Source organism: Diuraphis noxia, unplaced genomic scaffold, assembly GCF_037042655.1.
Source record: "Diuraphis noxia isolate RWA-SAM2 unplaced genomic scaffold, SU_Dnox_SAM2 contig0005, whole genome shotgun sequence".
NCBI lineage: Eukaryota > Metazoa > Arthropoda > Insecta > Hemiptera > Aphididae > Diuraphis > Diuraphis noxia.
This window is the reverse complement of record NW_028301715.1, coordinates 48,319,263-48,343,786: the sequence shown is the minus strand read 5'-3', so window position 1 is coordinate 48,343,786 and position 24,524 is coordinate 48,319,263. Positions and strand designations below refer to the sequence as shown.

The window sequence follows — 24,524 nt, the reverse complement described above, 5'->3', positions numbered from 1 at the left end:
TATATATATATACACCCTCTAAGTTAATAATCGTTGTAATTGAAGCCTAATTAAAAATTTAAAAATATATTGTACGCTATGTATTTAAAAATATAAAATACCTACTATATATTATTCAATTATTTACTATTCTACTACAGTTAATTCGAATGATTGACGCTTATAAGTTATAACAGTTTTGTTAATAAACAAGTATAATAACGATCCATTATATGAAAATTGATGTTATATATATATGTAGGTACGAACCTAAACATATTATATTCAACACACACATTACACATATATAGATTATATTATAGCCTATAGGTATTTTAATAGGCAGTATAAGTAGATATATAAGAAATATTTATAAGAATAAATGATAAACATCGGCACATCATCACAAACACCTACCTAAGTTAAATAAGCAGGTATATACCTATACACAAAATATTTTTCAATTAAGTACCTACTATAATATACAACTATACAAGATTCAAGATTGAATTTATTTTCGCATTAATTAATTCATCCTCAGTCCGTACTTTACTACTTTCCATGCTTTCTCGCTTTGTTATTATGTCCACATTCAATCTATGTCATCATGCTGGATTCAAAATTCCGTGGTTATTATACTCAAAAAGATGTTCTTTAATTAGAAGACACCAATAAAATTATATTACCATTAATCACTAATGATAACTCTCATGCATTATATGTAGAGAATAGAGACGAGTAATATAGTAAACATATACTTAATATTAAGAAATTTGAGTTATTAGTTACCTAGATCAAACTTTAATTTTGCGTTTCCAAATTTTTTTTTTTGTTTATCATAAATAGTAATAATATTATGGTGATTGAAATATCCTTTATTTCTAACCTAGATTTATAGTAGCAGGCGATTCGCGTGCACCAATAAACATAACAGTGTATTCATTTTTATAATAATTATATAGTGTTTACAGTGATCAGTGACTATAATAATGAATGACATACCTAGATAAATGTTATGTATTTAAGGTTCTTAGTTACTGTACACTGCAGTGTAATTATTACTTATGACCAATAAATGATGATAAATATTATATTTTAATGTGTTCTGCGTTTCTGTATATATACATGCGGATAGTATAGGTACGTTTACCTGTTTAGTCGTTCCATGAGCTGATACGATTATTATATAAAATCTGATGGAGTACTGCAGTAACCATGTGTAAATAAATATCGATGACCTTGAATTGGCACCCATAACGTTGAGGACTTGGTAATAAATGTCGAATAGCGTCATTACACAGAGAGTGAATAACGACAAGCCCATGGGAATGCCGAACAAATTGTCCAACACGTAGACAGCGTCTCGAATCAACCGGTGTCTGATACGTATTATTTCTACTGCATTTGCGACAGAATGATCGTTGGACCCGTAAAAGTCAACATCGTAGACGACTCGGTGTCCAACTGCAACCGTATTTTCAATGATGCTCATCGACGTGTGCACGATTTCCCGGCCGAGACGTTCCAAGTCCCTGTTGATTTTGAAAAACTTGTTGTCCAGCGTGCGGCACTGGATTATGAAATACGTCTCTACCATGGACATGCCTATGTTTTCTAAGTACATGAACACGAAAAATATCATAACTATTACATCCGAATCATTTCTGTACAGTTTGAACAGCCTCAATATGTTGGTGGGCAGTATAACGGACAAATATAAAACGGTCAGAAACAAATGGTACAGCGAGCGATTGCGGTGTTCAGTGACGGTCGTCGGACAGTACACCTCGTAGGCTTGGATGTTTTTCACGTAACCCGGCATCGTTGAACAGCATTTGAACAGCAACGTGGCAAAGGACAGGAAACAGGCCGCGGCTATCATTCTGGAGTATATACCTTGTACCGAGGTGAACGTAACCCTAGCGCAATTGCCGTCCAACAGGCAAAGGGCCAACGGAGACGTGACGAAATTGAAAACGCAGGTAATTAAAAGCACTATTACGTTGATCAAGGCGAATGATTTTTTGAACGAAGTCAATAAGTAAGTCATACTTTGCATTCGCAAATAACTGCAGTGGTCCAAGTTATTACCACGCGTCTAATTGTATTACATAATTCGATGTGTATAATATATATAAATATATTTGTTGATATACATCATACATATTATATCGGTGCGATTTTTTGTTTCACTTCACGTAATCAACGATTATTAGTTCAAATTCTACATAATATTATTATGTGGTTAAAAAATGTTGTTACAATATTCTACTGTAAATTATACAACAGAATATTATCTTATTACTTTAATGTGCATTGTGCACAAACACATATTATAATAAGTAGGCATATACATATACTAACTACAGTACCTAAGTGCTCATTTATCGAGTCAGTGTTATAATAGTGTTATTTATTTTGGGTATTTATCAAAAATTCAAGTAAATAATTAATAATGTTGTTCCTTTGTAGTAGATAATAATTGGTCGGTACAATAACAAAACAAACTGTTACCTACACTTTTTAAACTCACAATTAACAATGGTGCACATACTGTTATTATTATTGTAAGTTCATACAGGTTATACGTATAATAGGTAAACTCAAATGTAATTTTAAGCTTTATAGAGTCCACAATAAAATATACTTATGAAATATGAATATGTCCATCGTAATTTTTAATTTAGGTGGTTGTGTTCTAAAAATGTTCACGGTTTTTTGCCATTCGTAAATTGAGTAATTTCTGAGTGAAATTGTATTAAAACGAAGAGGTATGTGGTACCGACAGCAATCGCCTAAAATAACACAAACATTGGCGAATAATCCGTAATATATTATATGATATATATTATTATACTATATATAGGTACCCTATGTATACAATTTATTAAAAATGCTTAAAAATTGTAATGTGCCTACTATAATGCATTTATTCTATAGAAATGTAATATTTAGAGAATAAATAACATATTTTTCTAACAGCTTAGTACCTACACCACTAAAAGATAATATTCTTGAATTCTTGATAACTTACCGAAGCGACGAGATGACCATTTAAGGTGAAACAGTCACACGCAGTTATATCAATGGATTGGTGATTCATTTGCTTCAGAAACAATTGCAACTGTAAAATTCATTAAAATAGGTATAATAATTAATATTATAGTATTATACGACATTGTATTACAATGAATAAACAAACCTCGTATTTCGTATTGTTATTTAAATGCCGGTTATTTATTTCTGTTACAAGCACTTTAGTTTTATAGCCCTGAAAAATAAACAAATTTGTATGTTGATAGGTATATTATTACATTTGAATCATATTAGCGTTGTTCTATTTTAACAAAAATAAAGTTTTTAAAATAAATTTAATCGAAAAAAAATATTTGTGAAAGTGTATAACCAATATAAATCTTTTGGGAAGTGAAAAAATAACATATTAATACATTATTCAATATTTCAATATTACACAGAATCTATTAACTTTAAGTGGGTATCTACTCCATAATCTTATTAAGTTGTAACATTTTAAGACAATAATTGAATAAAAGTGCTTACAGTCAGATGTACTTTAAAAAAAATATCAGATTTTGTTACAGTATACTGCATAGGTAGAAGGTACTATTATAATACAAATTCTAATTAAGGTTCACCCAAAACTGCAACAATATCCAAAAATTATTATATGTGTATTAGTCGTATAGGTACCTTTTTTTTTTTTTTTTATGGTTAGGGCTTCGACAACTGAGGTCATTAGCCTGGGGAACTGTAAGGGAAGGAACTGTAAGGTTTTAACTCGTGGGTTTTTGGCAGAATTTTGAATGGGCACCCGTGGGTTTCTGCCATGCCCGGTTGGGGGCCGGCGGCCTCTCTCTCTTTTGATATCAAAAACTTTTGATATCAAACAAGATTATAATCTGTGAAAATTAAAAATATTTAATAATTAGATTCTGAACGAAGTGATGAATGTATTAATTTTACAATGATGTGTGTGTTTTTTTTTTTGTGTGTCTGTGTACAGCATAACTAGTCGAAATAATGCTTCGATTTCAAACTTTGAGGGTGGTTTTCGATGTAAAATTGACGGTCCTTGGTGCACTATAAAGGTCAAAAGTAAACATTTTCCAACAGTTTTCAAAGAATCGAATTTTTTATATAGTTTTAATTCAAAAACTAATCACTGTAAATACTTGAAATTTTCACCAAATGTTTATGTTAGTGTTATCTATATACAGTTTAATTTTCAAAAATTTTTGACTTTTTTTGAATTATTTATATAGACCACTGAAATTTTCAATTTTTTTGAGAATTTTTTTTTAAGTGTCGGTAAAAAAATGTTGGACGACCAAAAAAACTTGAAAATTTAATACAAGGTTCCTTATGAGTTGTTCTTATTGTAGCTAAAAAAAAATTAAAAATCGTAAGTCACAATTTTTTTTAATAAGCGTTTACAGTTCAACATTTTACGAAATCTGTCGAAAACGCGAAAATTTGCAAGTAATTTTGAAGTTGAAAAATCATAAAATTTTTTGCGTTTATAACTAAGGATTAAAAATACAACACTAAGTTTTCCATAAGTTTTCCTTCAAGTAGTTATAGAGAAAACTCAAAGCATCATTATAGGACAAATTTTAAGTGCGTTTGAATTTTAAATTTTTACGAAATAGCGTAACGATAACGATTTATCCTGAAACGATTTTAAATATTTGTTATTATTCAAAAAGTATAAGTTTTAGATACTTGAAAAATTTATCAGTTATTTAGATTGGCATTTTCTTTACATGATTTAATTTTCAAAATATTTTGACTTTTTTTGAGGTATTTATAGACGACTGAAATTTTCAATTTGTCTGGAAATTTTTTTTTGAAGTGTCGATAAAATTTTTTTGGCCCCATCAAAATACTTGAAAATTTAATATAAAGTTCCTCATAAGTTATTCTTATAGTGATTAAAAAATTATAAAAATACATGGGCACAATTTTTTTTTATAAGCGTTTATAGTTCAAAATTTTACGAAATAGCTATAGAGAAAATTTGAAGCGTCATTATAGGAAAAATGTTTTGAGCGTTTGAGTTTTAAATTTTTATGAAATCGTAATGATAACGATTTATCCTCAAACCAGTTATATGTATATCTATGATAATATAAGGTATTATGAATTATGATAACTACAATACTACATGTTATGTTTTGGAAAAATTGATTAACCATGCCTTATGTAAAATGCGTCCTAATTGAAAAATAAAATATTTGTTTCAAAATAGAATATATGACAATATTTAAATATAATATATCCTAGACTGACAAATCATCTCCGTTCAGAATCGTTTTTCGTATAGAATGATACTTATCATTGCATTCAAATTTAATCCCATCCATTACAGTAACCTACTGTACAGCAGAGCGACATCCACGACTTACCCGCTTTTTTACATTATTTAAGCTGGAGAAGAATTTGCATTATGACATCAAAATACTTCTCTGTGAATGGGGGGGGGGGGGTTGTAAAAAAAACCCCTCGCAGGTACGCCACTGATTTATCTAGGTGGTAAATGTATTGGTGTGCAATGTACTAAGTCGAATAATTTATTTAGCGTGAAGTAATGGCCATGGGGTTAAGTCGGATTTTAACATTTTGAGGTTTTAATACAATCTACTCTGAAAACTAATAATACTTTATTACTAATAAAGTAAAATAATTAGACTTAATTGGTTACCCATAACCAAAAAAATGAAATATTTTTATTTTTTATTTTTTATTTTTTGGATCAGTACATCAAGTAATTAATTATATAAAATTCACAAAACGTCAAAATCTGACTTGACCGGGTACCTACCGCTATAATTGTAATTTGTGCTATAATATTATATTAAATTGAATAAACATATCGTTCACTGTCACCTCTTGAGTGGTGGTGTGTGCCGTGATAACGATCACAAAGAACCGGAACAGGTATTGAAGAATCCAGCCGAAGATGAATTTCCATCGAGAAATTCCGGTACCCACGTGAAAAGCCTCGTTGTAGATGTCGAACAGTATCATGACGCATAGGGTGATGAGCGACAAGGCCAGTTGGCCACCGAACATGTTGTTGAGCTGTTCGACCGACTCCCGCGTCAGCCCGTGCCTGAGCCTGAGCTCTTTGACGGCCGTCTCCATTGGCCAGCCACGCGGGTCTTGCAATACGGACATGGCGGTGGCCACAAACGCCGGCGATGATGGCCTAAGCGCCACCGGATACCTGTTGCTGACCATGACGTCCGACCGGACAGCCGACAGCTCGTCGTTGATACCACGGAACTTAAGGTAGACGCCGAAGCACAAGAGCGCAAAGTGCGTCTCCACGCAACACATGCTCCAGTTCTGCAGGTACATGTTGAAGAAGAAAAGCAGCAGCATCGAGTCGACGTACTCCTCGTACCGGTACAGCAGGTACAGTCGCGTCAGGTTGATGGGCACGACGAGGGCCAGGTACACCGCGACCACCGATGAAGCGTACGCCCGGTACCGACTCCGATGCGCCGCGGAAGTGGGCCAGCTCCGTTCGTACGCTTCCTCGCTGCCCCTGAAACCGGCCAGGTGTCTGCGAACCTTGTACACGATTGTCGCCCGGGACAGCAGACACGTAAACGCTACCATTCGGGTGTACAGCCGCCGGTACGTGGTGGACAGGTGGTCTTCGCACCAGCCGTCCAGCACGCACACGCTCCACGGCGTGATGGCGATGTTCAGCACGCCCGACACCAGCACCGACACCGAGAACCATCGGTCGAAGCGGTTGTACGCCATGTCCAAGGTAATCACGCCACATACGCCCCAGAAACATGCCGTCGGCCACATCAGCGCGCCGCCCCGTATCGTGGCCGTCGTCGCCATATAAGTGTGGGACACACGCTGTTGTTGGGACACACGATGTAGTGGTGCACACCCGTGACTCCAGTCGAATTCGCTAATTAGGTATACCTACGTCAGTAGATATTTATTTATAGGACTGAGTGTTGGTTTGTCACATTACTGTTGTTAGTACAATCGTACCTGTACTTAAGGCTATTGTAATAGTCGTGTTGTAGCGTTTTAATTATACAATAAAATACAAACATTAGTCATTTAATATTTTCATGATAGTTTTTTTTTATTAAGAAAGACAATTTACAATCTGTACACAGCAATTATTACAATAAGCAAATAAGATAAAAAACAGAATAAAGTAGCATGAATGACCTACGTGATGAGGAAGAAACCCAATGGTAACACTTTTTCATGATAGTTAAATGTTAAATAGCTACAATAAAAATTTAAAATTGTTTTTGGATATTCTACAGCGATTTACAACAGAAAGTCTAACTAGATTAAAACCAAATGCTTTGAAAATATACGTACGAACACACTCCAGAATTGGGTTAAATCTGTCTCGTCCGATATCGATAATTAGACTCCGACCCGTTATAATGTGTCGTTTACAAACGAGTATACGGAGTGCGAGCTGGTGTTTTAAAATATAAATAACGATAATTCTCGTTCGTTTCGATTTCGGACTTATGTGTCAGGTGTATGAAGACGATGATGCACTCGCTACAGTTGGTTAACTCGCGGGTTAGGTTAACCATTCGGGTACTCAGAGCAATGACAAGTGCTGGTTGGTTTATAGTCACAAATACGATGAACAGTAGTTGTGCCGTATAGTGACTATCAATCGGCGTAAACGTCTTTACCAAAAAATGTATTTCCACCACAAACAAAATCATACAACGACGTGTCGACCTGTCATGTAATATATTTAAAGGTTACGATATTCGAGTGTTAGTATAATACACATTGTGTACACCAATTCTGCCATGTAAATAAATAAATAGATATTTCTTACCTTACTGGAGTAATTATTTTAATTGGCTGATATAATAATACTTAGGTAAAGGGTACCTACATGTAAGCTCAATATTTTTTTTATATTTTCGTCCTTATATCGACATTTTTTTTATACTCTCGAATATTTAGGTCATTCGACATACTAATGAGGGTCTCAGTACTAACGATTAAATATAATTTTACAACTATCTTACTTCTCATTGTAACTAAATTTTAGAGTGTTTGAAAAACTAAAACAAAATCGTATAGTGTATAGTTAGTAATTAGGATGTTAGGTTACTATAATATGTTTATATACATATGTCGTGGCTATATGAAACACAGTTCTAATAGTACACTCGTTTTAAAATAAATTATAATAAAAACAAAAGCTTTTAAATAGTTACATTTGTTCAATTTTTGTTTTGTTAAAATAATATTATGATTTTTTTTTAAAGATGAGGTAATCTGGTAATTGATAAAAATGTAAACCATTTCTGTTTAAATACTAATAATAAGTTATTATTATTTTATAACTTATTAAAACTTATAATAATATTTATTGGTATGGATATACTATGAAAATTATAAGTGTAAAATAAAACATAACTAATAAAAATGTATAAAATGGGTTTCAATACCCAAATACTCTTTTTTTTTTTAAATCCATTAAGAATAAAATAATTTAAAACAATCAATCGAGAGTAGACACAACCAGTTCAGCTACTTTTTCATCCATCGAACGCACAGTAAGCTGAATGGTAACACTATTATCAGATAATGCTAATTTTGCCTGTGCAAGAACTTTACAGTCTCCTCGCATCATACCTGGTAAAAAAATTAACGATATAAATACATGAATGTATTTGTGTTTTCAAATACATTACCAGCTAAATTTACTATATGTGATGATTTATTAGGTGGGTGTACATTTTCAGAATTGTTAGCAGCAGCCATTCCAAGGAATGATATAATTTGACTGACAGTATCTGATAAACCTCCAGAAGTTAATGGCAATGCAAAAGTTTCTTGAACTTCAAAACAAACACTCTTTGCTTCCTCCCATAAAGAGTCCCAATTTCCAACTCTAACTTTTATCATTTGATCTTTTAGTGTCATTTCAACATCTTCAAGCTGAAATAAAAAAATACAAATAAATACAATGATATAATAGTAATATAATATTAAAATATTGCAATCAATTTATAGGTACATACTCTGTAGTCTTCTTGATAGCCATCATCTTGAACTTCACCAGTCAAGGGATCACAGTCCTTAACAATAAATTTCATTTTGGCAGTAAAACTTGCTAAAAAAAAAAATAAAAAAAAAAATAATGTACATAATACAAACAATTTAATAAAAATTTACCAATAGCGTCAACTGAATCATCTGGGAATTTTAAGTAAACATAAACATTGCCAGTTTCTTGATATTTTATTGAGGGACACTTAAATTCATTTAAATACTGGAAACCTTCACTTATATCCAGTGCAACAGAAATATCTTCTAAAATTTGATCATCTAACGTGTTGGTGATTTCAAACTAAAATTAAAAAATGTAAATTTTTCAGCAAATAACAACAATTAAATATCACTATACTTACTTGTAAAACCAAATGATGATTAAATATATGTTTAGTACACCGCACAACATATTCAGTTTCTGGTTCGGTCAACATGGAAGGTTCAGAAGAACAGAAAAGTTTACCAGCGTCTAAATCAACCAGACTAGGCAATTTTTGGCCGTCCACATTTTCAACAATTACTTCAACTATATTTAGCAGGCAAAAACAAAATATTAATTATGTTTAAAAATATATAAAATACCCCAGAAAGAAATAAGTGACCAAATAACAGATGACAAAATTATGGCATTACCTACTGGTAGAAACTAATAGTTGTAAGTTTAAAATTGAAATAAAAATAAGGAGTTGAAACCGGTATTGATTTTTTTACTTTTCTAATACTATAATCATGACAAAAATCAAAACCTTAAGTATCTCTTAGAAAAAAAAATGTTCTACAAAGCACAAACCAAGTGGTTAACTTAATATTGGTTTTAACTACTGTCATCATTAAAGCATCCAATATTAGACGATTAGTATAAAGTGTTTTAAAACTCTTGGCTTAGTTCAAATTTATAGTATAAGAAAACAATATTTATGTATATATATTGGGTTATAAATTAGATTTCACTACAAATGAGGGATAACTAACAACTAAATTAATAAAAATATAGTTATGCCAAGCATCGTTTCATACATATATTATAAAAATTATGAGTATTTAATTAAAAATTTGATTTGATGATTGACTTCTGAACTTTATCTATTCTAATTAAAATATTTTAATTTAAGACACATATTTACTTTGATATTTTAACATAATTTACCTGGTTTAACAGCATTATCAACATTTTGTTTTCTGGTTGGTTCTTGAGAAACATTTTTAACTACAATATCAACTGGTAATTCATTAAATCTAATACGTTCTTTTGTGGGATTTAAAACATAATCTTGACAAGTCTTTTCCAAAACTGGCAATGATACCTATTAAATATCATTTAATTAAAGTTTAATTAAGCAATAAAAAAATGTATTATAGTTTAATTAGTAAAAATTACATGCATAGGTTCCGACAAATAATCAGTAATTAACTGACGATTATTGGAACTCAATAATTGACTATAAAATGTTGCTCTATCTCTGACTTCATCATCAACATCTAGACAACATCTCTTCAAAAGTACTTTTATACTATCGTTAAGCATTGCGCAGTTAGCAGCATATTTAGCCATAGCTCCAACTGCTGCAGCTCTTACAACCGCACCTTCTAATATCACCCTATTGTAAATGAACCTTATAAACCTAAAAATTATAATTTTATTGAATATATTTATAAAATTTTTGATGATATTTTTTATAAATACCTTGATGGTTGTTTTGTGCGAGGCCCTTCTTTACCCAATAAATGTAATATACGAACTGTCAAACTAGTATGTTCACAATCTTCAATAAACTCACAAAGGTGTGCTAACCCTAATCAAATATAAATATTAGGATAATTAAAATCAATTACGAAATAGATCATGGTAGGCATATAAAAATGTTATGGAATTTCAAGTAAAAATCTATCATCTATATCAGTAGTTCCCCTGTCTATAATGTTACTAAGATTTTTTAAAAGATAAAATTGAAAATTGTATGTGACCTTAAAAATTATGGGCAACATTCAATTTCAGAATCGCTGATCAATACTGTATTCAAGTTATGAAACACAGCTCCAGCTGACTTGTATGCAAGAGTCTTGCAATACTAAATCGCAGGAAAATAAAAATATGATTAGATTTGGTGACGGTAAAAAATGAGTGTTGTTTGAGTGCCACCAATGAAAACTAGTGGCCGCCGACTCTTTCTTGATTTTAACAGAGCATATGTATCAACATTATTGAGATAATAGTTAATTTTATCTAATTCGACTTAAAAATTAAGTTAACATCAATCCATTTCTGTCTAATATTATGATGCAAATTAGTAAAACACATAATCTAAATACAACTTACCAATCTCTTTTGCTTCAGGATTTTCTTCTATAATTGCTATTATTGTATCAGCTATTGATGCTTTGTATTCGAGTCCACCTTCTTCTCTTAGCATTCCAGACAAAAAGTTCATTAAAACCGTGTGTTTGCGAGGGAATTTTGAACATAATGCCCTAATGGCCTAAATATTTGAAAATTGTTGTTAAATATAAGAGTTTTTATGTTATAATATTTTCATATTTACTTATCATGCTATTAAGTACAGATTGTAAATTTCATATAAAAATTTAAAAAAAAATTATAAAATAATTCATTATTACCTGAACAACAACAATTTTAAACTCATCAGAAATTTCACTAACAAATGTTGCAATTTGTTTCATCAGACGATCCACTGATGCTTCAGCACCTGTTTTTAATAATGTTGTTATAGCTAAAGTGGCTACTGAACGATTAGAATCGCTAATTAGGTTTTCAAGATCCAAATTACAAGCAGTAACTGTGCTAGGGTGCTCCATTGCAACCTTAAAATTAAATTAATAATATAAATATATAATTTTTTATTTAGAATTATTAATAATTACTTTGTTAAGTGTTCGAACAGCAGCAAACCGTAAAGTTGGTTTAGCAGATGAGCAAAATAGTTGTAACACAGACACAGCCGGTGCCAAATGCCTTGCTCCAGTACCACTCAAATGAACGATTGCATGTGCTGCTTCATAAACAACAGTTTCTGATTTATGACGAATGCACGACTCTACAAACTCAAACAATGGAGATTCGGAACGTGGAATTGTTTCTTCTTCTAATAATTTACATGCCATTCGTATCTGAAAATTTGAAATATTAATTTTAATAACTAATTGAGCTTAAAATAAATAAATAACTTTAAAAACTACTTACCAACATGCAAACTGCAAATGGTGATTTCATATTTATTTTTGTAAGTTTAGCCACTAGTTTTGAAACAGCTAGACGATCTGTTTTCCGAATGTGAAACAATAGTCCTAATGCATGATATTGAACCATTACACTATAATGAACATTTTTATCAGGTAAATAATAAAATAAAAGGACAATTAAGTAAAATTGAAATACTTGTCAGAATTCAGAGCCTCTTGAATTTCATTGAGTGAACGTTTGACTACATCAGTAGCCGAACTGTTTTTACATAAATGTAAACAGCTCACTAAAGCAGCACTGCTGATGCCAGGATTTTTGTCAACAATTGCTTGCTTCATATAACGTTCAATTGTTTGCAACATGGACACCTTAACATTAAATAAAACCAACAATAAAATATTTTAATATTTTATAGTAGGTACATAATGTTTACTATACATACATCAGTAATACTACACAACGCTCTAATAGCAGCTGCTCTATATGTATCTTCCTTTCCAGTCATATCTTTGGTTAAACTTGAAGTTACAATAATTACATCTTCTGCTATTGCACTTAATTCCTAAGAATAATAAAATCAATTTTTACATTTAAAAGTATAAAAGAAATTATTAATAATGTTTAACCTTAATTCCAAGATAAACCATTCTTCTTAATATAATATCCCGAGATTGAAATAGTTTGGTCATAGCGAAGAATGTTTCAGTTGCTTCTGCTGTTCCAAGTTGTTCACCCTTTAATTTCAAGTTTAATTTTAAATTAATCTTAAAACAAAACATTATCACAAAGCCGAACATACCTGGTTGATCATATACAATATTTTGGTGAGTATGTGAGTGCATTTTCTTGGATTAACAGGAGTATCATTGAATGTCCTTGCTTCCTGGAGAACACTGGTTTTTTCAAGATTCTGATATGGATTGCCTCCTTTAAAAACACATTTGCTTTTACGTTTGAACATGATTGTAAGAGAATATTGATTTAAAAAGACAGAAAACAAAGAAGAATTATACATTCAAGAATCATTTTGAAGAAAATATGAAAAAAGTACACATAATATGATGTGGAAACAGCAGTAGATCAACGGTTTGTATACACTATAAGAACATAGAAAAACAACAGATGAATGCAGGTATGTGTCATTCAGTAATCGGGTGGGGAAAAATAAAAATAAAATAGCACTGGGACTTAAATACACAGATAGCATATGATGTGGTGCAAAATAGACACTAGGCTTTGAGCGGAGTATGGAAACAAACCATTACCGTCTTCTTCTTCTTTTTTGTCCCGTTTGAACGCCATTGAAGTATTCTCGGCTAAACGGTCCCCGGTGTAATGGTACAACAATTCGGAACGGATGACGGCCAGACCAACTGCGTTTCGTCAAACGGTTAAGAATATATATTATTGTCCTCTATGGTATTCACGATCGCATAATTTTCCGTCGAACCAGTCACGGAAAATATTGTATAATGAAAAAAAAAGTTGCAATCGTAATAGTTACGGGGCACGGAGACACGTCACACACGTCACTCAGGAAAGTGTCTCAGACAGACCCTTATCAGTAATCACGCGTTATCGTGTTTGTCCGACGGGTTGCTTGTGTTTACCTCTTGGAACTTAGCGACGGATTACCGGCGTAACTGACGCGGTGGTGACGGCGGCCGGCCGGCCAATGGGGCGCCGCGTTTTTGTTGTCAACAGTCGACATGTTGTTTTCGAACCGTTGAGAACACGGCGTTTATATTTATTTATTTAATTTGTTATTATTTCGCCGCCGACCGTTTTGCTGAGCGCTTGGGTTTAAGTTTTCGTTCCGTCAGATATCCGTTTCCAGTCGTTCCGCACCGAATTTTTCACCGTTTCGGCTGAATTTCACGTCACGTTACGCTCCAACCCACAGACGACACCGTGAGTATTAAATATAAAATTTAAAAAATAAATAAATTAGCGCGTCTGCGTTGGTTTTAAATTTATTATTATTATTATTACTACTACTATTATCTGTCGGCGGGACCGGCGCGCGGAATCAGATCGATAATATCGCCGTGCCGCGCGCGCGAATAATGGCGGGTAACGACGCCGTTACGCGCCCAACGACCGCCATCGCCGACCTCCCGTTTGCCGGCGTGTCGCGTTTATTTCATTTTCCCTTTTCGTCTTTCTGAATTCGACGGCCACGATTTAGATTTTTTTTTTATGTTGGGCCGCCGGACGCTTTCTTAGGGGCGAAATGGACGACGACGACTAGTAATGGTGTCCGTCGTGGTGTAATCGATTTCCGTATCGATTTTTTGACATTTTCCAGAATTACGCGTCGTCCCGAGTTGACGCGCGTCTTTTTCTCGGGGGGTTACCTTTTTTTTCGTTTTCGTTTCCATATCGAAATTCCGATTTGTTGTCCGATTCGTCGGGCCCCGCGTGCACTCCAAACAACATTATAATGAACCGATTTCTATGCGGCCTCCTATTGGTCGGCCGTTGAAAAAACGTTAAACGAAAAAGAAATAAAAATAAATAAAACAACCCCCTCCACGGTGCCACCAATGCCCGGAGTGTGTGTTGCATTGTGCATTTGTGCGGGAAGTGGTGCGCGTTTTCCATTCATCCGAGCTCCGTCCCGTTTTGTGTTTATATTTTTAATTTTGTTTCCATTATATTTATTTTATTTTCGTACGCACCGTCGTTTTTTTCCACGCAAACCAGTAGAGGTATCTTTGTTAAACATTATATATTATTTATTATTATTATTATTACGCTTGTATTTAATTAGATTAATGACGTCTTTGATCAACAGACATTTATTTATTGTTAATTCTAGGCGAGGTATGAATGCCCGGGTCGTATTCGGTCATATGTTTTTATTTTTTTTTATTATTCGCTTTCCTTCTGTTCAATTCTCGTTATTGTCGCATTTCAATTTAGATCTTACATTTATTTTTTTCGCAAACTTTTCGCTACAACTATTATACACAATAGAAACGGTTTTGTTTAAGTAATTTAATCATTGAAACTAGGGTGGTTAATATAGCGTATAAAATGATTACATGATCTTCATAATAATAGTAAAAAATTAATAATACGTTTTTTAAATAGCTGAAGGTGGCTATATTTTTATTACCAATTAAATTTTTTGTTGTACAAAATATGTAGTGACCTATTTAATATCATAAAAAAAAATTATTTTTTCATTTTTAGATGTCTGATTCAGAAGCCGTAGTAGAAAAGAGGCGTGGACGCCCAGCAAAAGACAAGTCTGAGGTAATTATCCTATTGTATTAAATTAATATCTTCTTTATTAGTGTCATAACATACAATATTAAAAATTATATTTTTATGGTTTTTTACTAGGATTCTGTTAAAGAACCCAAGAAGCGTGCACGTGAAGTTGAGAAGAAAGACAAAGATGTAGTAAAAAAGGACGAAGATGTTCCAGCAAAAAGAGGCAGAGGTCGTCCACCAAAATCTGGGGCTTCCGCTGGAAAAAAAGCAGACAAGCCTAAGGTATGTTAATAATATTATACTATAATAATTAAATTATTAATTAATAAATTTTTTTTTTAGAGCAAGACTGGTAAACGTGGTCGCCCAAAGAAGAATGACAAAAAAGAAAAGGAGGAATCTGCTGAAGAAGAAGACAGCAAAGAAGAAAATGAAGAGGAAGATGACGAATAAGACACTACTTAGGATTAATCTCAATATTTGTGTGTTCCGTGTGCAGTGTGTCCTTAATTTAGATTGCATCAAAACAAATTTACATTTTTTTGCCTAGATTAAGTACCTAATTTTATAACTGTATGCCCAGTATTTGTAGCCTATAGCAACTCATTTAAATTAAAACTTTGATTAAGTTAGTATTGTTATACATTACTATATTAATTAATTAATAATTATGTAACGTCTAATTATACTTAAGAACTCATTTCCTAAATGGACTTCTTTTTTATTTTGTACCATTAATTTGTAAACAAACTTTTTTACTAATTTATAATATCTGAATTGTATCTTTATTATTAAAATATAAAAGTACTTGGATAATTATTGGTTTTTATTTTTAGTTTCAATCTAAAAATATTTATATTATCATCTATAAAAACGAATTATAAGTTATATTTTAAGTATTTAAATTTTTCATTAATTTTTGATTGATTATCACATTAAGTTGTGAATGAAATAATTTAGGTAAATTAATGGTATTAAAATTTGAATAGAATATTGGTATAACATATAATGTTTTGATGGTATAAAAACAAACATCAATTTTATTGATAATTGTAATTATCTTCTTATTAATTACCATTGTTGATATAAACTAATTTTCAGCTTATATTGCATTAAAAGTACTTAGGATTTTAAATAACTACATTATTTCGACAATCTATAGCTTATACAAATCGATGGTTGTATTAAACGTTTATTTCTTCAGAAATTATTAAATAATTATCGTAAAAAAATTTTGAAGTTAGTATTAAAAAGAGTAAAAAAATGGTGTTTTGTCATAAAGAATATTATGAATAAAAGATGTATTCATACTAAAAAACATTTAATAATTAATTTTCTATTTAAAATAACATTTTGATCAGATAAATACCTAAAAGGTAATTTTTTAGAAAAAATGTAATGTTTTCTTTATATGAAAATCTAGTTAAAATTGGTTTATTATTATGCAATTAAGTGAAATAAAATACCCAAGTATCAAGTAATTAGTAACTAATAGGTACTCAGTGGCGTATATATATATATTTTTTTTGGGAGGGATGTCCTCCATGTTTGCACGACACCCCCCGACTTAAAAAAAAAGTCCTAGTATATTGGACATTGGTGTTATCATTTATTTTATAGTATGCTATTTTTATTTTATTATAAAATAAATGATATTTTTATATAAACGGCAAAACTGAAAATTAATTTGATTAGATTCGACAACACCAGAAATGTATCTACTGTTTATCAAGAATATCCACTATCCAGAAATTATTTGAATTTCACCGGATCATTTCGATAATAAAAATACCCTCGGGCCGCAGCGAAAAATACAATAACAACAAAAATATTGTGAACGTATCTAGTTTATTTTCAAATCAAGTTTATAGTTTATCAGATTAGAGATTTATACCTTACATTATTTATATTAACTTTGAAAATAATTACGTTATAATTCTTAAAATTTTGTTTGTGAGGTTTAATAAATGTTGGACACTCCCCACTCCCCGAGAAATCACCCAAAATACGCCACTGTAGGTACCAGTGAACCACAGATATAAAATAGCAAAAAATATATTATACTGTTATTTACACACCTAAATGGCTAAATTCTACCCCGACCTATAACAATACTCTTAATTATTATATTACCCTAAATTACAAGCCCACTTGAACTTTTTGTTTTTAAAAATACAATTTTTTTAAGACATGAGCTAAGCTAAGAGCCTAAGAATCAGTGTTGTAAAAAATACTTTTAAAAAGTATTTAAGTAATTACTCAAATACTTATAAAATAAAGTATTTAAAATACCACCCAAATACTATCTATAGTAAAGTATTTGACATAATTTTCAAATACAAAACAAAAAAATCAATTTAATTCTGAATCATTCATAATGTATTAATATAATATAATATTAATCGAACATTTGTGTGTTGCATTATAAGAACATAATTTGTTCGAAATGCATATCAGTCATATTAGTTCTTTTTTTGGTGATTGTTGCACCACCAACACTAAACACTCTCTCTCTACTGACGCACTGCTTGGTAGTAGGTACACCGATAACGTACCGTTGCGAATTGCGATCGTTGTCGACGATAAACAGACGGTTTCTCGGAGTAAAACATATTTAGTTAGGCTATTAATAGACGAAAACTAAAACCGATATCGAATTGTTCATAAATGATAAATAATATTATATTTATAATATTATTATGACATTATTATTTGACAATGAATAAAGTATTAAAGGAATAAAAAAAGTATTTAATAAAATAGTATTCAATACTAATAAAATGTATTTAAAATACCGTTCAAACACTTCAAGAATAAAAGTATTCAATACGTAAAAAAGTATTTGAATACTTTTATTCAAATACTTTACAACACTGCTAAGAATGTATTAGATTCAAATGTCAGACGTTTTTTTTTTGCCTATTTTCACACGAAAAGTGGTTGAAAAATTGGTTCGATTTTCTATCTTAGACTCCAAGACTTAGAGGATAGTTTCTATAGTGACGATTAGGGCCTAGTAAGTACTTTGAGATGAAAACGAAAAAAAAATTAGGCAAAAATTGTAATTTTAATGCAAACCAGTTTTCTACGAAATTTATTGTTTTTTTTATACACCATTATTTTTACTTTCCAGAAATTTACTAATGAATTGGCTCCCTAACAAGTTTTTTCAAAAATATATTGGTTACCAAAATAGTGTTTATTTATAGTTTAGGTTTACCTATTTATTTCGTTTAAAAATGTATTCACTGGATCAATTATTTTAAAATTAACACGGAGTTCTTCATCTTTTATTGACTTATTGTTCATACAGAAATTTAAAAATATCTAAAACAATAAAATACATAAACGTTTAAATTTAAAACTTGAAAAGAATTTGTAGAAATCACGAAAATTTGCAAACTGTTTTGAATTAGAATTAATTTATATTGATTTTTCTTTTTGTGCCTACAAATAAATGCAAATTTAGTAGCAATAAGTCTGGATTATAATTTATTGTTCTATCTTTTATAAAAAAAAAAAGTTGACCAGGGTCATTTTGTATGAGCAGTGGCGTAATTACGGGGGTGCACGACGGTGCACTTGCACCTCCTGGTATCATGTAGTAGGTGCAAAGATATGCTTTTGCACCTGCAGATGCTGAGCTTTATACCTTAAAAATACTGCAATATCAACTTACTGTATATCATTAATTCGTTGAATTTTGTTTAAACTTTTTTATTTATCACTTTAATTAATTTCTCATAAATATTATATTTTTATACGCATAATGAATCATAGTACAGATACAGCAACAGCACATATAGTATTTAAAATATAGGTACCTACAGATTTTGATATTTGTTTATGTTATATTATTATCAAATATAAAAAGATACCTACATATAATACACTCAAGCAATGCAATCAACTTTAAATATGAGTAATAAGACTTAATTTGTCATTACGATTATCGGACCGATAAAAATTTTGCACCTGCTGAAATTTAATGGATCTACTCCAATGTGTATGAGTGTGAAATTCAAATTTTTACCGTATTGGATATTCGAACGATTTTCTTTATTTGTCGAACTTACCTAATTTAAAAACGAATAACCGCAGACACTTCACAAAATGTTTATATTAGCATTTTATATAAATGGCATTATTTAAAAAAAAAATATTCTTATAATTTTCGATCAATTTATAGACATTTATAAATATGAATAAAAAAAATTGTGTTGCGTCAAAAAGCTAAACATTTAAAACAAGGTTCCACTCCACATAAGTGTTTAGTATTGTAACCAGAAAATATTATAAACTTATATTTTTAATTAGCTAGACTAAGAATAACAGTAACGGTTTTTTGTTACAATTTAAAAATATTATTCGTCATTACATTTAAAATGTAATGCTTTGCCAAAAATTAATTCTATCTACTTTACTATACCTACCTACTGATACTGACAATCAAATTAGTCACAATAAGTGGGCTATACCGTAGCATGTTTTAAGGAGTAATATTTAGGCAATTCATATGACATTTGCCTTTGTGCTGTATCAATAAAACTATAGATCTATGAATAAAACATAAAATAAAATGTTCTTATTTATATATATATATATATACTAACAGTCATAGTAATTTACCGTCTTGCTTAGAATCGCTTTTAAGAGGGGATCGCCTCAATGAGTTAACTAATTCGATCCTTCAATAGCAGCGGACATTTTTATGGTAACTATTAGAAAATATTTAGTTTTATGATGTCTTCGCTCCACATAAACACTTATTGTTTATTGGAGATGTTCGACTGCACTTGATATCCAATAACTGATGGTTCATAAGTCTTTGTTAAGGAATCTCAATTTTCATTATTTGCACTAGTGTTAAATTATAAGATGTCTATTTTTTTTCGAGTGCCACTAGTTATTACTTTATTAGTAATATTATATAAGTGCCTAATTATATTTTATGAAATAAAATTTTGAATACCCTAATTGTTTTTTTGTTGTGTAATATATTAGATATATTTTATTCCAAAACTGTTGTTGGACAACCATCAGAAGACATTCCTGACTGTCTGAGAAGTTATTATTGTATTATATTAAATCATGTTTTCAATGTATTAAGATTAATTTGTATTATTTGTTTTATCAACAGGAAAAATATAGAGTGGATCAAGTTCTTCAATAAAATAAAGTGATGGTCATCTACTGGGAAGAAACACAGAAAATCTTACCTAAAAAATAATAATATTTTACTCTATAGTAATCACATAATTTATTTTCTTAGTCTTATGTTGAGAAAAACTCTAAGGTGGTTACAAAAACAGCTGTAAACCTTTATGTAACCCATATCAACTCATTTAAATAAAAACTGATTAATTTAATATTAATTAAATAATTATTTATAACAGCATAATTTTACAGAACTCATCATTAAATTATTAATGTAAGTTAATAAATTATCATGAATTGATATTATTAACAGTAATAGTCTTATGTCTTAAGCTTGGTTCTAGCAACTGATATCACTTTGCAAAATATTTGTCATTTGTGAGTACTCACCACGAGTCATAATATGGGACAGTTTACTTGTGCAATTTATAATAATAATAAATGATTATATGAATTTTGAGAAACAGGAATAAAACAGCAAACAAATTGTCATTCACACTCTAATAATCATGTATTTTTTTCTTGAATATAAATTAATAATATGTAGGAAAATTAGTAGAAATTTTAAATTTAATTATATGCCATTAAATTATATTGAAAAAAATGCAATAAATTTAACTTAACTTAATAAAAAAAATGTATAAAGAGCGAATTAACCTTCATGCTGATAGCTTTTGGCACCATTGCTTCCTAACAAAGATTCAAGTTGGTTTGTTATTGAACAGAATTTTTCCATGGAGAAAATAAGAACACGTCTAAAAGGAATCATTTCAGGATCTGACTCTACCCAGCTGCCTGCCAAGCCAGAACCCTTGTCATTTTGCACACAAAACTCAAACTTGTAATCTGCTGCCTGAAACAAACACAAAATATATTATGTTCTATTATTTATACATACGAGTATTTATTATGTCATATATAACATGTGATTGCATTATGCGCTTTACCATCTTTGTCTCTCTACAGCATTATTTAAATAAAATTATATTTAGGCTGGATTTAAGAATGGCTTTAATGATAAATTAAATAATACCTGAAGTTACGTATATTATAAATAACACTATTGTTGTCTTCTCATTATTTATCAGTTATTACTTTATTAGTTTATTAATTATTAATGTACAATTTTAAATTTTGTTCTTTTATAGAATAATAATTAGAGAAAAAAATATTTAAATATTTGAGCCATGTCTTTGTTTAAAAAATGTGTCAAATACATCTTTTTATAGATTCCTTTCCACTATGTTTCAATAAGATACTTGTAATAGCGGTGAAATATATTTATAAGTGTATTGAATTATATTATTATACAATATTACAGTTAAGAAGTTTTGACTTTAGAAGTATCAAATACTATTATTGTAATATAATAGTAAAATGCATACAACAAGAAATTTGTGACTGCTAGTAGAGTGCATACCACAAGATAGGCCAACAAACAATTTATTTTTTCCTATTTGCATACTTCGTCAAAGAACTCCTCTTCACCATTTGACCATATTATTTCTGAGTCTTCATAACTTTTGTTTGCCTTCTTATCCTTTTTCACTTTGTAAATTTTGCATATCATAATAATATAATCAAAATTGTATGATTGTTTCTTGATTTTTAGCTTGGACAATTCCTTGCTGAAATTATATTTATCATAACATAAAATACATACACAATACAGAAACATAACAACACTTATTATTTAATAATATACATTAAACATTATAAATTGGTAAACATTTATTTCTACTAAATATCTACTAAAATAATGAGTGTTTTCAGAGACAAAATTAAGAAAAGAGAAAATAAAATAATATTATTTACATTTATTAAATAAAAATTATAATAGTACCGAAGGGCTTGAAATAATGGCACAGAAATAGGTGGGGGTATGTTGACGTATCTTTCGTTTATTACCAATCCAACTTGATTATCATCATCACTCAATAATTTGTTTACAAATCGTGTTGTGTTACTATCACTATGCAAGTTACTCAAGTCCAACAATAATTTCTGTAAATTTTCTACACATTCACTTGTCTATAATAAATATGAATAATTCAGTATTAGGTTAAAGCATTGAATCAGAAAATAAGTAACATTACCTTCTCTGTAATATTAATTATTGAAGTTATTCCAAATACTTGGTTGGCATCAACACCATAATAGTCATCATCATCTTCATCATCATCATCATCATTATCAGCAACTTGCTAATCAAAAGTAATTTAATTTTTAATTTTATAACTCAAATTAATACTTTATGTTACACAAATAAAATTACATAATTCCTAAATGTTTATAATACCTAAGAAATATTTTGTGCAAACTTTAATATGTAATAACAATCTATCAATAATTTATATAATTTTTTGCGATTGGTAGCAAGGCTTGTTATAGTTATTATTAAGGCCCGGATTTAAATACAAAAATGAGTATTAGACATACATATTTATAAACTCAAAAATATGCAAAAAATAATTTTTTAAATAGTAAAAAACAACTAAATATCTTTAAAAAAAATATGAAAATATTAGGTGAAGTTTAAAAACGATTTGAATATCAGTATATTTTTGCTATCAAATGTGTAAAAACTATTATATCTGCTATTTAATTAAATACATTTGAAATTAATAAAGTAAAATGCTAGTGTGGGTTTCCCTGAATAATTATTAAACTATATACCTTTATAACTGACCCAATGTTGGGTTGATGAATTAATACTGAAGTCATATCAGACAAGTTTACAGGGGCCTTTAAGAATAGTTGTTGTAATAACTGTTTAATGCAATGAAAATCTGTGATTTCTGGGCTGCGTCCCTCAAATTCAACATCAATGGACTGAAATAAAATAAACATAATTAGTTAACGTCATAACATACAAAATGGGATGTATGTGTTTAGTTTTAGTGATGTTTACAAATTGTGACAATATGTCAATATTAAATAAAAATAATAAAAATATTACAATATTCACTTTTCTATTAAAATAGAACTAAAGTTGGCTTAATACTTTAATCAGAAACATGTTTATCAAATAGCCAATCGTTCTCAAAAATTATATTTAGCAATGGATAATAATATTGAAATCGCGTTTTGAAAGGGATTGAGTGTAATATTACAGATAATATGAAATAATATTATTGTGATCTAACTCAACTCAGTGAATTATTCCCAGAGATCGTAGACTCAGCTCCTGGAAAACCAGCATCCTGTAAACAATTTAATAGGCCAATAATCGTACACTCCTTCCCTAATCGTTGCTTTAAATGATATATTTTACGAAATACATCTTTTTACAAAATACGATGGTCGGGACGTTATGATTTGTTGCTCACAATTACATCCCTTGTTCTTTTGTCGAAAATTGTTAAATCCAAATCTACAATCGATCTTATTACCCCATGCTCCATACTCATCCGGCACACCGTAATGAAATATTATAATATGCGTTCGGGTCTACGACCTCAAACTTTTAGCAGGATTGTTAATAAAATATGAATACTCAACCATTTCCGTAACAAGATCGTCGGGACCTGTGGGGTTCGGTTCGCCAGCCCCCGCTAGTGCACCTCGTTTCCTTGCCGGCTCCATTGCGGATTTCGCTTGAAAAGACAAATCTAAACAGGTCGTATTACTGTGAGTAAACTTAACTATTAGTAACGATCAGGGTGTAGCCGTGTAGTCGTGTAGGTAGGTACACTAGTTGGTACTTACTACTGTTTGTTGCTTTTAACTTGTTTATAGCGCTTGAAATGTTTAATATTTGCACTTTGCTACTCTCGTCTCTCTGTGTACATTCATTAAAATATTAATATTCCATCTTATCAATGAAATTTTGCTATACAGTGTTTGTTGCACGTCTTAACACACGACA

The 24,524-nt window shown here is 30.3% G+C and overlaps 5 protein-coding genes across 8 annotated transcripts; 1 reads left to right on the top strand and 4 right to left on the bottom strand.

Annotated features, from left to right (window-relative positions):
* Nucleotides 1–114: 114 nt before the first annotated feature.
* On the bottom strand, nt 115–2,038 carry LOC149055436 (uncharacterized). Its single transcript, XM_089228320.1, has one exon. The coding sequence runs from the start codon at nt 2,036–2,038 to the stop codon at nt 1,010–1,012; it is 1,029 nt and encodes a 342-aa protein (XP_089084446.1). The 3' UTR covers nt 115–1,009.
* On the bottom strand, nt 1,929–8,168 carry LOC149055435 (uncharacterized). The gene is made up of 4 exons (XM_089228319.1): nt 5,887–8,168; nt 3,182–3,250; nt 3,014–3,103; nt 1,929–2,774 (listed from the first exon to the last, which is right to left on the bottom strand). The coding sequence occupies exons 1-4, from the start codon at nt 6,859–6,861 to the stop codon at nt 2,688–2,690; spliced, it is 1,221 nt and encodes a 406-aa protein (XP_089084445.1). The 5' UTR covers nt 6,862–8,168; the 3' UTR covers nt 1,929–2,687.
* A 156-nt stretch (nt 8,169–8,324) lies between these two features.
* Nucleotides 8,325–13,831, bottom strand: gammaCOP (coat protein (coatomer) gamma). Of its 2 annotated transcripts, none has more exons than XM_015513618.2 (17): nt 13,537–13,831; nt 13,077–13,204; nt 12,904–13,011; nt 12,720–12,839; nt 12,473–12,645; nt 12,278–12,407; nt 11,959–12,204; nt 11,695–11,898; nt 11,396–11,555; nt 10,763–10,871; nt 10,457–10,700; nt 10,226–10,382; nt 9,438–9,604; nt 9,202–9,376; nt 9,048–9,139; nt 8,718–8,964; nt 8,325–8,658 (listed from the first exon to the last, which is right to left on the bottom strand). In XM_015513618.2, the coding sequence occupies exons 1-17, from the start codon at nt 13,577–13,579 to the stop codon at nt 8,525–8,527; spliced, it is 2,637 nt and encodes an 878-aa protein (XP_015369104.2). In that variant the 5' UTR covers nt 13,580–13,831; the 3' UTR covers nt 8,325–8,524. The 2 variants fall into 2 exon arrangements, with proteins under 2 accessions (XP_015369104.2, XP_089084443.1); XM_089228317.1 differs by having other exon boundaries at nt 13,543–13,830.
* A 142-nt stretch (nt 13,832–13,973) lies between these two features.
* LOC107165402 (uncharacterized) lies at nt 13,974–16,315 on the top strand. Of its 2 annotated transcripts, none has more exons than XM_015513617.2 (4): nt 13,974–14,188; nt 15,476–15,538; nt 15,629–15,781; nt 15,842–16,315. In XM_015513617.2, the coding sequence occupies exons 2-4, from the start codon at nt 15,476–15,478 to the stop codon at nt 15,950–15,952; spliced, it is 327 nt and encodes a 108-aa protein (XP_015369103.1). In that variant the 5' UTR covers nt 13,974–14,188; the 3' UTR covers nt 15,953–16,315. The 2 variants fall into 2 exon arrangements, with proteins under 2 accessions (XP_015369103.1, XP_015369102.2); XM_015513616.2 differs by lacking the exon at nt 13,974–14,188 and adding an exon at nt 14,742–14,988.
* Nucleotides 16,316–21,148: 4,833 nt separating this feature from the next.
* LOC107165392 (protein BCCIP homolog) lies at nt 21,149–24,524 on the bottom strand. Of its 2 annotated transcripts, none has more exons than XM_015513598.2 (7): nt 24,365–24,524; nt 24,158–24,267; nt 23,333–23,488; nt 22,753–22,860; nt 22,500–22,687; nt 22,122–22,284; nt 21,149–21,509 (listed from the first exon to the last, which is right to left on the bottom strand). In XM_015513598.2, the coding sequence occupies exons 2-7, from the start codon at nt 24,239–24,241 to the stop codon at nt 21,309–21,311; spliced, it is 900 nt and encodes a 299-aa protein (XP_015369084.1). In that variant the 5' UTR covers nt 24,242–24,267; nt 24,365–24,524; the 3' UTR covers nt 21,149–21,308. The 2 variants fall into 2 exon arrangements, with proteins under 2 accessions (XP_015369084.1, XP_015369085.1); XM_015513599.2 differs by having other exon boundaries at nt 24,158–24,284; nt 24,365–24,508.

Coding starts and splice junctions, on each gene's coding strand:
- gammaCOP (XM_015513618.2), bottom strand. CDS start 13,579: ATGGCGTTCAAACGGGACAAAAAAGAAGAAGAAGACGGTAATG. Junction 12,205..12,277: donor CATTTGCAGTTTGCATGTTG/GTAAGTAGTTTT, acceptor TCAAATTTTCAG/ATACGAATGGCATGTAAATT. Junction 10,383..10,456: donor ATTTGTCGGAACCTATGCAT/GTAATTTTTACT, acceptor GATATTTAATAG/GTATCATTGCCAGTTTTGGA.
- LOC107165402 (XM_015513616.2), top strand. CDS start 14,824: ATGCCCGGAGTGTGTGTTGCATTGTGCATTTGTGCGGGAAGTGGTGCG. Junction 14,989..15,475: donor TTCCACGCAAACCAGTAGAG/GTATCTTTGTTA, acceptor TTTCATTTTTAG/ATGTCTGATTCAGAAGCCGT. Junction 15,782..15,841: donor AAAAAGCAGACAAGCCTAAG/GTATGTTAATAA, acceptor TTTTTTTTTTAG/AGCAAGACTGGTAAACGTGG.
- LOC149055436 (XM_089228320.1), bottom strand. CDS start 2,038: ATGCAAAGTATGACTTACTTATTGACTTCGTTCAAAAAATCATTCGCC.
- LOC107165392 (XM_015513598.2), bottom strand. CDS start 24,241: ATGGAGCCGGCAAGGAAACGAGGTGCACTAGCGGGGGCTGGCGAACCG. Junction 23,489..24,157: donor ACGATCTTGTTACGGAAATG/GTTGAGTATTCA, acceptor ATTTTATTTCAG/TCCATTGATGTTGAATTTGA. Junction 22,688..22,752: donor TAATTAATATTACAGAGAAG/GTAATGTTACTT, acceptor TATTTATTATAG/ACAAGTGAATGTGTAGAAAA.
- LOC149055435 (XM_089228319.1), bottom strand. CDS start 6,861: ATGGCGACGACGGCCACGATACGGGGCGGCGCGCTGATGTGGCCGACG. Junction 3,104..3,181: donor ATAACAATACGAAATACGAG/GTTTGTTTATTC, acceptor TGAATTTTACAG/TTGCAATTGTTTCTGAAGCA. Junction 2,775..3,013: donor ATGGTCATCTCGTCGCTTCG/GTAAGTTATCAA, acceptor GTGTTATTTTAG/GCGATTGCTGTCGGTACCAC.